This window comes from Sinohyriopsis cumingii, chromosome 10 (genome assembly GCF_028554795.1).
Source record: "Sinohyriopsis cumingii isolate HCF-2022 chromosome 10, ASM2855479v2, whole genome shotgun sequence".
In the NCBI taxonomy this organism is placed as follows: Eukaryota; Metazoa; Mollusca; class Bivalvia; order Unionida; family Unionidae; genus Sinohyriopsis; species Sinohyriopsis cumingii.
Genome location: NC_142970.1, coordinates 90,501,585 through 90,517,080, shown reverse-complemented (window position 1 = coordinate 90,517,080; position 15,496 = coordinate 90,501,585). Strand labels below are relative to the sequence as shown.

General features: G+C 35.1%; 1 protein-coding gene across 3 annotated transcripts in view; it reads left to right on the top strand.

Moving 5' to 3' along the window:
* The window catches only part of LOC149790569 (uncharacterized), a 191,274-nt gene that overhangs the window by 96,518 nt on the left and 79,260 nt on the right, over window positions 1–15,496 (top strand). Inside the window, exon 1 of one of the 3 annotated variants that reach the window (XM_089972639.1) lies at window positions 13,812–14,650. The exons of the other annotated variants lie outside the window; for them this stretch is intronic. Within the exon in view, the coding sequence (XP_089828765.1) occupies window positions 14,633–14,650 (18 nt within the window). The 5' untranslated portion in view covers window positions 13,812–14,632. Of the gene's footprint in view, window positions 1–13,811; window positions 14,651–15,496 lie in introns of those variants that run through there. 3 annotated transcript variants of the gene reach the window in all.

Here is a 15,496-nt window from a genome sequence, read left to right as displayed (position 1 = left end):
GATGAAACGGACACCAGTCCAAGTTATATACTCTCCGGATGAGTCACTCACAACTGTTCAACTTAATTGATAATGACCTGTAGCACAAACTCACCAGATGTCACTTTACAGTCATTACATTCGTTGAATATTGACACTTCAGCTTAATCAGCAACTAATATAGTATCTAGTTTCCTAGGGTAAAAGTCCATATGCACTTTCAAACGAGTTATGGTTTTGCTAACTCAAAAAATAGAAACTCATTATCTTAATGAAGATAATTATAATTATATATTTCTGGTTGATACTAATCTTCAGTGTATATGTTTAGTAATTGTTATGCATACATCAGTATGTAGTATTGCTTATCTCGCGTACGTTGTAGTTTTCCCATCCTAATTTATGACAGTTTTATGACCAGAACTCGTTTGACTTCACCTCTAGGTCATTGGGCAGGCATTACTTTTAAGAGGAAACTTGGAAAATGGAATAATAATTATTACCTCATACATTAAGAACTAAATATCTTATGGCACAGGGAAAAACACAGCGACATCTGTAATCTTTGTTTCAAATTACCAAGTGTAAGCTGTTATATGTGTACAAGCTGGTGTTATATCACATGTATTTTGATATAAAATAAATTCACGATACCATGATGTACCGTGTTGTCATAATTTTTTTTGTGTCAGTTTCATGGTTTTGATGTCTCGTGTCTGTCAGATGTACATGTTGTGTTTTGATGAGTCTCATTTCATGGATGTCCCATGATCACGTCTTTTTTTTCTTTCTCGTGATGTATGACTTGTGTCCCCAACGTTTGGCTGATAACGCTGTTATGTTCTTATGTGTCTTATTGTCTTAATCTCTTGTTGCCCCTTTTAGTCCCTTTTTTTTGGCAAGACTAACCACCTATTTCACAAGGCTGGTAGACGGGTACACGCTGAATAAAATCATAACTAGCTGAAGTTCATTCTTTGCTGAAATAAAATAACACATGTAGTAGCTGTACATATCCAAAAGATACTATTAGTATATAACACATGTAGTAGCTGTACAAAAGATACTACTAGTATATAACACATGTAGTAGCTGTACATATCCAAAAGATACTACTAGTATATAACACATGTAGTAGCTGTACATATCCAAAAGATACTACTAGTATATAACACATGTAGTAGCTGTACAAAAGATACTACTAGTATATAACACATGTAGTAGCTGTACAAAAGATGCTACTAGTATATAACACATGTAGTAGCTGTACATATCCAAAAGATGCTACTAGTATATAACACATGTAGTAGCTGTACATATCCAAAAGATACTATTAGTATATAACACATGTAGTAGCTGTACAAAAGATACTACTAGTATATAACACATGTAGTAGCTGTACATATCCAAAAGATGCTACTAGTATATAACTCATGTAGTAGCTGTACATATCCAAAAGATACTACTAGGATATAACACATGTAGTAGCTGTACAAAAGATGCTACTAGTATATAACACATGTAGTAGCTGTACATATCCAAAAGATACTACTAGTATAGAACACATGTAGTAGCTGTACATATCCAAAAGATAATACTAGTATATTGTTGTTGTTGTTGTGGGGTTTAACGCCATTTTTCAGCACACGATAGGCTATGTATGGCGGCCAGTGTTAATGGTGGAGGAAGAACCCGGGAAAACCCCGGGAAGAACCACCGACCCGCGAGAAGCTACTGGCAAGCTTTCCCACATACCCACGTTAGCCGAATCCTAGACTCGAACCTACGCAGACAGAGGTGAGATGGCAGTGATCCGTAACGCAGAGCGCTTTAGACCACTCGGCCACTCGGGGCCCCCCTACTAGTATATAACACATGTAGTAGCTGTACATATCCAAAAGATACTACTAGTATATGGGCTACTAATAGATCTACAAAACATACCATCAGTACATAGGTTATACGGCTTGAAAAGCTGAACATGGATGGAGGTGGTTTCTGTCAGTTAAACTCGGCAAATCACTTTTGACAAGAGGGTGCAAAAAGCTGTCATGCATTGTATCAGTGGTGACGGCGTACTCCTGGAAACAGAGTGAAACCAGTCCTCCCTTCGGAAAGCAGACGGCAGTAGAATTACAGGGGACATGAATTACTGAACATGCTAAACACATAAGGATATCTACGGCGCGTACTATATGAGTGATTTCTTTTTACTGATAAAATGAAGGAAAAAAAATGGAACATCATTTCCTGCAGACTTTTGTATGACTATACGATACATAGAGATGGTAACATAATTTCTGGAATGATGTCTCCATTTGACAATAAATCTGAGTAGATATGGCTTTATACATGGCACTGTTTATATTTTATCATCTGAGAAGGCTTTTTCGTCAGAAGCATCTGAGAATGTTAGATGCGCAAGTGAATGATAAGTGTTTTAGCGAAACCATTTATCTAAGATGTTGAGAGTGGAATCTAACCTTGCGAATAATCCAGTTGAATTCCAGGAATGTTACATTAGGGCGGGTTAAATCTTCTATGGATATAGATACAGGGAAATATGTCACGCATTAACTGAGATGTGTATTACCCCACCCTATCCCATACTATAAATAAATAAATAAATAAATGAAGAAAGAAAGAAAGAAAGAAAGAAAGAAAGAAAGAAAGAAAGAAAGAAAGAAATATACTGAAAATGAAAATACAACAGCTATTATGTGAATCATGGCACTGCTAAAGGTCACACTCCTGAAGTTGTATGTGCTTCTCAATCAAATTCCTTAATAATTTTGGAATAAATGATTGGCTTACTTAATACTAAGCATATCTTCTAGCTTTTGCTTACGGCCGTTTAGTTTTAGTAATGGCCTGCTTAAACATTTTGAAGAAATTAACATCACTGTAAATTATTAGGAAATACATTTTCCTCTCTACATAAATCGTAAATCGCACGGATGTGTGGAAGAATATGAGATACCAGGAACCAGAGAGAGAGTTTCGCATACAATATGTTCATTGTTATAAGTTTTTAAGTATTTGTTGAATTTATTCATTTAAATTCATACTTGTTTACCTTGAACTCATACGTTAATCGTGCATCCCTTGTCTTGAACGTTATATGAAGTATGTATTGTAAGAATTGCCATACACTATTTCATTGAAATGAATGTGTTTCGATTTAGTGGTTTGTTTGTAATAGAAATCATGTGTTATAGGAATGTCATGCATTACGCTGATTAGGATTATGAGAATTAATTAATTCATGATATGTATCATGTATGCTAAGAATTATACTAAGAATTGATTTTGCTATGTATGTGTCAGTGAATCGCTAATTAGCAAATAGTGTACTTCAGACAAGACGTGAAGTCCATTATTTCAACTGTGTAATTAAGTTGTGAATTCTATTAACCGAGGAAAATCTGCGTGTGTCGACCAACGTCGTGCAGCTGGTAATCTACAGCCCACAGCGGGATGTAATAGTTTATTTAAGGGGCCTAGTTATGTCATGGTTCCAGTAAGGAATACGAGTAGCCGCTCGAGAGAAAATAATTTAATGATAATTTAATACGTATCACTATCAGGTTGCGAACTGACCATATTTGCATTGTCTGTTGAATTACGATAAGATTATATCTGGCGTAAAAAAGGCTTGAATATTATTCGACGCCATCAAAGAATAACATGACAAATATATCGCTTGCTCCATACCTGTCTTACACGGTGGGAACGAGTGCCGATTACAGCCAAGCTAGGGTTGAGAGAGAGAGAGAGAGAGAGAGAGGATGCAAAGCTGACCTGTCACCAACAGCGATTTGGAAAGGACCCGAAGCAAACAGGTTATGCTGATATTCGGGCAATTTCTGTTAGATCAATCACTCAATTCTATGATGAAATCTGTTTTATCGGCATGACAGAACGGCTAATTGCAATTCGAATACATTTTGTAATTCTATTGTTTAGAGATAGTGTGTCACTCAAATGTCACGTTTAATATAATTTTGTTTATGAAATTTATTAAATTGTTATATTTTACATTCTGGGCTCGCGTTGTTATACTCAGTATATTTGCTCAGATCTCTTGTAATTCCGTTCATCAAATTCGTATTTTTGTCATTAATTACTCGATCCGGGCAATAACAACGTGGTAGATAATCTAGATAACGATAACCAAACCACTATAACAGGTAGGGTAACACATATCACATCACATCACCCCACCCCACCCCACCCCCAAAACTATTCTGTAATACTAATTGGATTTATTATGTATGATAGTTATTTCTTTCTTTTCTAAAAGAAAACAAAACGAATTAGGTTTGATCATCATGTTATGGAAATCTATATGTTATGGAAATCAATATGGTGCATATTTGGTGTGCGTAAACATATCTCCTGTGTAGTCCTGTGTAGAAACATATTTGGTGTGCGTAAACATATCTCCTGTGTAGTCCTGTGTAGAACCATATTTGGTGTGCGTAAACATATCTCATGTGTCGAAACATATTTGGTGTACATACACATTTGTTGTAGTATATAAACATATATGATGTGTATAAACATATTTGGTGTGCCTAAACATAACTGGGCTTGGGACTGGTATAATATCGATACGCCTTCATCGTACGCAACAACCATCTTAGTAGATACAGATGGCCTTGTCGATTTGCTGTTTCCTTTGATAATAATGTAATTTCTACATACTACACAAACTCATGCCCTTGTTAATGACAAATGACTCAGTTTAGTGTTTTATACATCTTATGGGTGTTCTTTGTCAAGATGTATATAGCTGAACATCTCAGTTCTCAAGATACACAGATAAATTAAACCTGCCAACATTTTGCTGTGAATCATTCTGACAGATTGGACCTTATCAGCCACTCTATCTCTCTCTACCTGCCTCTCACATACAGACTGCTTTTCTCCTCTACTGTAGCCAATTGTAGGTAATCTGCTTCACCATTTCCTGTCTCTGATTAATACTTTTATCTATAATTATATCCTTTAGTTGATCTGATCCCGTATCTGGATTATCTCCTCCTAGATACGGTTATCTGTATATTAATCTGCGTCTGTCGTAAATGGTTTCTACTTCCTTAGAATGTTTTGTATATTACCTTCAGTTTTAGAAAAATGATAGCCTATTTATAGGCTTTACAATGTACTGTAAATTAATCTTGGCTGCGATTTGGATAATCCTCCAGGTCTTACTTGCATGCTCGGAGTTATCTCCCCATACTTGTACATCTTAATGAAATCTTTCCTGGTGGGAGTTACCTAAACAACGTAAAGTAATATAGTTGAACTAGGAATACGTGAGGTTAGGCTCCATCGATATTGTGGGAAAAGTGGCTTTAGATGTTGGAAATTCAGACGTATTTTAAGAAAATCAAAAGTAACAAATTTTCATTATCATCTTAATGGATTTTTTTTTTTTACAATTATTTCTTCACATCTGGTGGAAATTTCACAGTAACACATGGTAGTTTTCTTATGAAAGTCTTGTCTGTAATTTAAAACACACGCTCAAAATCTGGTTTGGATGAGGTGAGCGCCATCTTTAATGTATTTTGCCTACAAAGCTTTTGGGTTTCTTGACTCATGGAATGGTCATTCGCTGCGTGGAAAAAGCTAGAGATGTAAATGTGAAGAGAAACCAGTTTTTATTTGTACATAACGATTTAAATTGTACTAAGCCAATACGTATTGCTTCGTTTCCATCGATAAATCAGTTATCGTGGGTGTTTTCCCCCTTGAAATTATCCAATCGTTTACTTCTATCCTGTTTAAGTGCCCCTCCCCCCCCCACCCGATTTATCGCCTTATCTGATCGAAGGAAGGGGGTCATTGAAATGTTTCAAACAAATGGTTTCCATTGACATTAAGTTCATGTAATATAACACCTCTTTTGCCTTCATTTTTTTCATCTTTTCTGAGATTTTATAGTCAACTTCAAGCACCAGTGTACCAGAAAATTAATGCCACGTTACAGCACCTCAACTAATAGGTTTCTATCATTATATTAAATTAATAATAAGTAGGTGGTATGCTAATGCAGTGTTGATTTCATTGAAAGAATCAGACTTTAAAGGGTGCAGATTTAAATAGGATTAAACCAAGTGTTTATTATAACTTCCGAACCATCTAGATAAATTTTATTTTTGAAAGCAAGTCCAAAGCCATAAAGTCATTACCTGGGTACTTTTGTTAAAATTTGAATTTAGTCTATCAGCAGGTTCTCAACAAGTAAATTTGATCAAGTATGCCTCAGTAAGCATTCAGATCGAATGCATTCAATTTTGTGATATTATTTCGTAAAAAGTCTTTGTTGCTTTCAACACAGGGCTATTCTCATACCTTCAACACCTTCAAAATAATGGATCCACTATTTGTCAATCAAATGCATTTCATTGATAAAAACTAATATACATAAACCATGCAGTCAAACAAAAAACATTTGGCACAGTTACAAAAGCGAAAGTGAAGGCAAATAGCACTGTTGTCCCAAATTTTTTAACTTGATCTGGTATTTTACTGAAAACTGAAAGAAAATCTAGCTTTTGTAGTAGTATCATTAGTAAAACAGTAGCTGTTTAATGCTTGGCGTTACAAGTGCCCGTCATTTCTTGGCAATGATGTTAAAACATTTGGAAGAAATACAGTGTAACATTGTTACATAAATTAAACATGATGAGATGATACGGTAGGCCTTGAATAGTATTTTGTATTTTTCATGAATAACTCTTTTTATTCGTTGACAAGACTAATTATATCACTATACTCAGTTAAATATCATATTTAGTTACCCTTTTTATCGTGACCTGATGGCCTCCATTTAAAAAAAATTAAAACCATTTTTATCTTAATATGTTATGTCAGTTTCAGTATGGCTTGATACAGATAATATGAAGAAACATTTATGGAATCATTTGTTCACTAATATTTTGCGATTCTCAACAGCAGACACAAACGCAATACACATCATAATCAGTGACAACTTGTACGACTGGTAAAAATAATCTAAACTTCATTATTGCATGAGTTATGTTGGTATATACATGCACAATGTTCTCTGATAATTCTGAGTGATTATATTTATATATGTTATTTTCTTTTCTAATTGTTTGCAGATTTAATATATTTTAAGCCATGAGACTTTTATTGCTGTATAAATTAAAAATTTTTAATTTATTAATTGGACGCATTTACTATTTTCAACATAAATGTGTAACATTAGTTTTATAGAAGAATCTTGCAGTATGCATTTGTTATATCCATATGTACATACATATTTTGTGCTTCACATTTTGTTCATAAGAACATAGTGTATACACACACACACACACACACACACACATGCATATATATATATATATATATATATATATATATATATATATATATATATATATATATATATATATATATATATATATATATATATATTATTGATGATGTTTAAATAAACGATTCAATGCCAGATATCAAGTACTACATATATAATTCAGTTTCATGTTGTTGTTTTAAATTTAATGACCTATTTCAGCCATGAAACAGTTATCGTAACAAAGTTTCATGTTTCAATATAATATTGCGCTTGAAGCAAGCAGAACTTAGCAAGAATTTCAGAGTTTTTATATATGCTGTGCTTCAGATTTTGTTCATATATCTTTATTATTATTATTATTATTATTATTATTATTATTATTATTATTATTATTTTTGAGGATGTTTGAATAACACGATTCAATGCCAGATATCAAGTACTTCAGATATAATTATCAGTTTCTTTCCCTTGATGCTGTTGCGTTAAATTTAATGACCCATTTCAGCCATGAAACAGTTATCGTAACATAGTTTCATATTTCAATATAATATTGCGCTTGAAGCACGCAGAACTTTGCAAGAATTTCAGAGTTTTTAATGGGAGCCATGATTTCTCAGTTGTTAGTGTCGTACTCGAGTTTGAAAGTTCGCTAGTTCCATACATGCACTGGCCGGCCGATATCAGCTACGTCCACGTGCCCTTCGGAAAAGCGCAGCTCTTATTTTCTCCGCATGACGGAGCACGTAATGTGCTGAAATTGCCGTTAAAATCGAAGCAACCAAAACAACTAAAGTTCAAAGTAGTGGAGAATGTGCGATTGTTTTGTAATACAAATTTAAGTGATAGATTTGTGACCATAACATATAAATGTAAAGAATATGCATGCACGTTATGTCTGTCTTTGGCAAGTTCGATATCTATATGTCATAGAAGGATTCAAGTTACACCACTTTAATGGAGTTTAAAGAATTCAGATAGCCAACATAGTTTGTTGATATACATAACGAGGTGGAGTTGGAAATGGTACCATTATTTCCACCCAAGGCCAAAATACGTCTTACTAGAGGTTACAATCAACCCGGTCTTCAGTAGTCAAGACTGTGAATTGAGAAATATGGTTCAAAAGACAGGTGGCAGCTTAAGCCTCAGAAGACAGCTGGCTAATTAAGCCCCAGAAGAGAGCCGATTTATTAAGCCTCAGAAGACAGCTGGCTAATGAAGCTCCAGAAGACAGCTGGCTAATTAAGACTCATAAGACAGCTGGCTAATTAAGTCACACAAGACAGCTGGTTAATTAAGCCCCAGAAGACAGCTGGCTAATTAAGCCTCAACATTCAGCAGGCAGATCGAGACAGTTATCTGACTGATCCTCCAAAAATAGCTGTCTAATGAAGCCCCGGATAACATCTGTCCGATAAAGTCCTAGAGAAAAGCCAAATGAGTAAGTCTTAGAAAACAGCTGTCAATTTAAGTCTTAGAAAGCAAATGGCCGTTCAGGCGTAAGAAGATAATTAGTTATTAATACTCAGAAAAACGTTGGTTAATTATGCCTTTAAAAAATCTGGTAGATTAAGCCTCAAAAGCCGGGTGATTGCTTAAAATACAGTTTTGTTTTTTGGAATAATTCGGTTTAAGCTGGCACCGTGAAAAAAGGTGACTGTGTAAGTCTAGACATATTGGTGCTTTTTCTGAAACAATGTTTATGTAACATTAGAGACAGTCTTGGACTTTTTGAGGAAATGTGGGTTATTTAAGAAATATTGACAGTATATTGTAAGACTGCTATATCTGTTGTACCGTTCACTTTATTTTATTTACTTTTAACGGAATTTTAACACCTTTATTATTTATTTTATCTTGGTGCACTACAACATTTGTAGGTTGGTTTAGAAGTGTTCAGTTGTCTCATTTCTTTTGCGTTTCTCTATCTTTACAGCTTTAGAAAATAATGTTTAATTGGCACCAGATACGCAGGATAGCTGAATTGTCTGTAAACACCACATACATACATACATACATACATACATACGAATTGTTTTGTATGTATTGTATCTGTTCCTGCAAGATAGCTTATTTAGAATGAAATGGGAACGTGGTATACAGTCATCTTTCCCCTAGGCACAGACAGAAAAAGTTAATGAGTAATATTGTTTGTTTGGTTGGGGGTGGGGGAAGGTAACTTTAGCCCACTGTCCCTATTCATTCTACAGAACTCTTCAACATTTTTTGATGATTTAGTCTCCTTCCTCCATGTTTGATACACCCTTGTGACTGCTCCTCGATTAGATCTGATTTTGAAGAAAAAGTGAAATAAATTTAATGGAAGAGTGTGATAACTTTGATGAAAAGGTTTGATAAGTTTGAAAAAGTGTTAATTTAGTTTGCACCGCAACTCTTAACTCGTAAGTAAGCGAAGCTAACATACTGAAAGGGAAAATACCTTTTATATATCCAACACAAATATAACAAGGAATGTCAAAATCTATACAATTCAAGGAAATTTAAAATAAAAAACATTTGTATAAAATTCATGGAATGTGAATATCCAAAATACGTGCATAAAATTTATTATTGAATCTAACAATTTAACAATGCTTAATTATCTTAGGTGTAATAACCCTGAAATTATTTGTAGACAGACAGGTGAAAACGAGTATATAGACATGTGGATAGACATAATGAATAAAGCATAATGCGCCTGACTCATGCGAACGATGTGGGGAGCATTCCTGTAAGCTATGGTTTCTTGCAAAACTGGTGTGTACACATGTTCCCATTGGTCTGGTATGTGACGATAATTCAAAGTATATATAACATGTTAGCGTTATGGAGTTATAAGTGGATTTTCCCACACTGCTGCTGCTACCGCTATATCTGTTGCTGTTGGTTTTGCTTGGAATGATAACACAAGCCTCTACATCGCTGTTGTATCAGTCCTTACTCCACTGTACAAGACCGTGCATATAACATTGCTTAATAGTGAAAGAAGTAAGAGACACTATAAAAAGTAAAACATACATATTTTTGTCTTTATTTGGTTTTTCCGAGTCTGACAAGAAATAAAGAAACAGTAATGATTCTATTTTAAAGTCTCTCAACTGTTCTGGCTCAACATGATTGTCGAAATCAGTTAAGTCAACTGTCCAAACTCAACATTATTTGCTAACCCTGGTAGGTCAACTATTCTAACTCAACATTATTTGCTAACTCTGGTGAGTCAGCTGTTCTAACTCAACATTATTTTCTAACGCTGGTGAGTCAATTATTTTAACTCAACATTATTTGATAACTCTTGCGGGTCAATATTCTGACTCAACATGATTTGCTAACTCTAGTGGGTCCACTGTACGAATTCAACATTACTTGCTAACTCTTGTGGGTCAACTGATCTAACTCAACATTATTTGCTAATTCTGGTGGGTCAACTGTTCTAGCTCATCATTATTTGCTAACTCTTGGGGGTCAATATTCTGACTCAACATGATTTGCTAACTCTAATGGGTCAACTGTTCGAACTCAACAATACTTGCTAGCTCTGGTGGCTCAACTGTTCTAACTCAACATTATTTGCTAATTCTGGTGGGTCAACTATTCTAACTCAACATTATTTGCTAACTCTGGTTGGTCAACTGTTCTAACTCAACTGCATTTGTTAACTCTGGTGAGTAAACGGTTCTAACTCAACATTATTTGCTAATTCTGGTGGGTCAACTATTCTAACTCAACATTATTTGCTAACTCTGGTTGGTCAACTGTTCTAACTCAACATTATTTGCTAACCCTGATGAGTCACATTTGTTAACTCAGCATGATTTGCTAAATCTTGTGGGTCAATATTCTGACTCAATATGATTTGCTAACTCTAGTGGGTCAACTGTTCGAACTCAACATTACTTGCTAACTCTGGTTGGTCAACGGTTCTAACTCAACATTATTTGCTAACTCTGATGGGTCAGCTGTTCTGATTGAGCATGATATGTTAACTCTCGTGGGTCAACTATTCTGATTCAGAATAATATGGTAACTCGCGTGGGTCAACTGTTCTGATTGAGCATGATTTTGTGACTCTAGTGGATCAACTGTTCTGATTCAACATGATATTTTTAACTCTAGTTGGTAAACTATTTGATTCAACATGATGTGTTAACTCTAGTGGGTCAACTATTCTGATTTGGCAGTAAAACTTGGACTGACGAAGTTCGCAAGGGAGATTAGTTAAAACCTTGAATTTTATCTGGGAACACCCCCACCCCCCGTTTAGCTTAGCTAATCAGGATTTACTTTCTCTAACCGCCAAAAATTTAACACGCTCATCGAAGCTGGAATAAATCTTTTCTAGTCCACCTTAATCAATAACCATTTCTGGAAAATTTAATTTTATGACACTTATTTCCAAATGGCACAACTTGTCTCTGGATTGTCTTTTTTTTCCCCTTCGTCTTCCTATACTTGACCCTACGTTAACATATCTGTCTGACCGTTATTATGTGCCACGACAAAATATGCTGCGAGAGCATCTGGAAACATTTTGCACCCTTACAAATACTGTGCAAATTCTCATCCTACACCGTTTACCTAAAATAGTCATCGACTAATCAACACATTACAGTTTGTTTGCAATGGGTCATCTAGTGTGCCTGGTATTTTGGTTGAATATTAGTGAATATATACGAAATGCCTGGTCTTAATGTAGTTAAAGCATTTGTCCCATTAAAAGTCCAAACAAAGGGCTAAGAGTGTGGTGTGTGGTGGGGGGAGACACCTTGTGATTCTTTTGAAGAACTGGATGGCGATGGCGATGGACTTAATAACAAGTATCAGGACTGATTACTAGGGGATTGTGGGTAATATGCATTACCAGCACAATCATGCGACCTGAATAAGCTTAACAATGTGCTTCCAATTTCCATTTTTAAAAAAAGAGAGAAAAACAAAGATCTCCTATAAAATATCAACCCCTCCATTTAATCCAGTGAAAAATGGACTTATAATATATCTGTGGATCTTTTTCCTTAACTGTAAATGGATAAGACGTGCCTAGATTACCTAGATAACATATTTTACAGCACCAGAGGCCCCAGGTGAGGTTATATTTCCAAATTTGTTTTTTCATATAATACCGTCAAAAAAAATCTTATCACCCACTCATCTAATCTTTTTGTCTGGCCTCTGAAAGCAAGTTAAAATTTGTCCCAGATGAATTTACTTAGGGGCCACTTTGTAAACATCTTTGTTATTTAAGTCAGTTGTTTCACTAGGTCTCATACGATCAATTGTGCTACTGTTTTTGCTATGAAGTACATGCTACAGGTTAGATGTCATATAGTTGATAATAAGAGAAGCTTGTAACATATTTGCTGATAATAAAGTTTTAAAACAAAATTCATTTTAGGAATAAACTACACTGCTGTCTCATTATAACGATGTTTATGCGAGGCACGGAAGTATGCAGCGTCATAGTGAGTGCACTCAGTCATGCATAACAGAATGCGTACTATTCAACCTTTTTGCAATAAATTGATAAAAACAACGTCAGTGTTTTTCAACTATAACGAATACTTGCCGAACTTTCAAACAAAGCTGTTCATGCGAGGAGCGTACAGTGTTACAGGGTGTTTCTTCCTGTGACGAATTTCAGAATAATTTTAACTCGTGGTTATATTCAGAAAATAACATTTAATTAATGCTATCTCGTTATAACGATGTTTATTGTAAACATGAATGAGTACGGCTTTGTAACGAGTACATCTTATTAAGCACTTCATAATACTTATAAGATCTTCTGACAAAAAGTTTTAAAAGCATACTGCATTACTACGATATTTGCATAATGTTAAACTTAATAATCGAACTCTAAGTATATTGTGTATGGGTAAATTTACACAAAGAAATGTGTGCACCAAAACACACCAAAATAAAATGACTTACAATGTTTGGTGTTGCCATAATACTTGATTGACGGACGGTAGTATGAAGTGTATACATTTAAAAAAGCTGGAAAAAATGGTCAAAGGTTATGCTACCATCATCTTGTATTCATATGAAGGACTTCTATGAGCTGAAATGGGGATTGAATTAATTCAGCGGACGGCTTGTCAGATAAAAAAAAAAACATACTAAATCACTGAGCCATCGGTTTACCTAGAGTTTCACACCTGAGTAAAGCATTATTTTGTGTATTATACAGTACGATTGAATCCCGCTTAGAGCATTCATTGATAGTCTGGAAGCACATTAAGGACGAAGAAATCTGGATGCATTACATATGAAAATGATTATATGTTGTGCTTTATAATTTATACCTTTGTGATAGTATGCTGCAAAATTGCAAGCAAGTGGGGTTTACCAGGTGCTAACACATGATTAATATCAAACGAAGCATGGATATACAATCTCAGTGCATTACAGTTTGGACATATATTTTATCAGGTCCATTCAATATCGTTCCACGGATTTTAAACGTATACATAAAGACAGGCATTGCTTCGATACACGATACACAAACTTTCCGGCTTATTGAGAAGAAAATTAGCTATTCAAACACTGTTTTTCATTGAGAAAAGAGGAATTCATTGCACACTGAGATAGGAAGAAGGAATAGTATAAACGGAAAATCATATATATTAGTCATGACAGAGGCAGAGATACATCAACCTTGTGTGCAGATATCTGCTTACTGTACAGATTTCTGCACTCAATGATATATGCATAAAGAAAAAAGAGACAGAACTATACATAAGTATTTTCTTTTATGAGAGAGCAATGGATACACAAACAAGGTGGACCAATATATTGGTTGCATATATCGCCTTTGAAGAATATGTGTTGGAAGTGCATCTTTAGAGAGTTTGTTAAACTCTAGTAAATTCTTGTATAGGGTTAATATTGTGTGTTAACCGCTAGTAAATCCTTGTGCAAGGTCAGTATTGTGTGTTAACCGCTAGTAAATCCTTGTGCAAGGTCAACATTGTGTGTTAAACTCTAGTAAATTCTTGTATAGTGTCAATATTGCATGGAGTTTATGTAGGACAAGCAGGAGGTCAAAGGGAGCTTTCTACAGGTGTACCAAGCGACTGTGATCAGTTAACGTACCTAGATCTAGACTGGGGTTTTCAAATTGTAATGAATTGGGTCAGGACTGATATAGTTCAGCAACTTTAGTGGAAATCGTATAGTTGATGAGTGTTGCCTTGTGTTGCATGTTGGGGGGCTGACAAAGCAAGCAGTGGATAATTGTTCTGATGCCAACAACAAAGATGCAGTATTGTTCATTCAACAGTTTTTTCATACTTGTCGGATGATAGCTTCGATTACGACAAGATGTTTTCGTCACGCAAGGTGAGTGCAAGCATACACCTATAAGAAATGTGTACTGTAACCATACATGCTTTGTACATTTATACTACATATAGATCCCAAGTTAATTGGATCGTTCATCCACTGCCTTCACAAAACTCACCAACACCATGAATTAAATACCTAGGTGTCGTGCAATAAACGGGTTTGTTGTCCTCCAAACCCATTACAGTGAACCCATATGGACTGATATCAATTGGGTTTCCATGACTGACATGGATGACGTCGCATCGCCACAGCGGTGGATGACCAAGGATAAAGGAACAGTGACGTGTGGGAGGAAGTGGGTAGAGAAGAGGTGGATGACCAGAGATGTAGTAATGGTGAAGAGGGGGCGGAAGAGGGTAGAGAAGGGGTGGATGACCAAAGAGATATAGGAACAGTGACGTGGGGCGGAAGAGAGTAGAGAAGGGTGGAGGGTAGTCATCAAATTAGCTTATAACGTTTGAGGTTTAACGTTGTTATTCAGCGTATGTTTGGTCATAAATTGGGCCTTGAACTTACAGACGTATCAACAATTTCACATGTCCTTATAATATTGACAAATTATAATGTTTAAACAATATTTGAGTCCAACAAAAAATATCAAACGTTTATAGGCACATATAAATTTAAGCACATATCTTCTAATTGATTCCATATTATTCTGTAATCCAGGGAGTAGGTTACAGTGACACACTAATAAATATAGGGAAGCAACTTTGTTGTAAAGCCAGTATAACCAAAGTAACCATGTGAGGCAGACATAGATGGTTTGTGTTTCCAAATTAGCAAGGAACTTGTATCTTGCAATAATTGCTAGTATTTCCAAATACACTATACTGTATC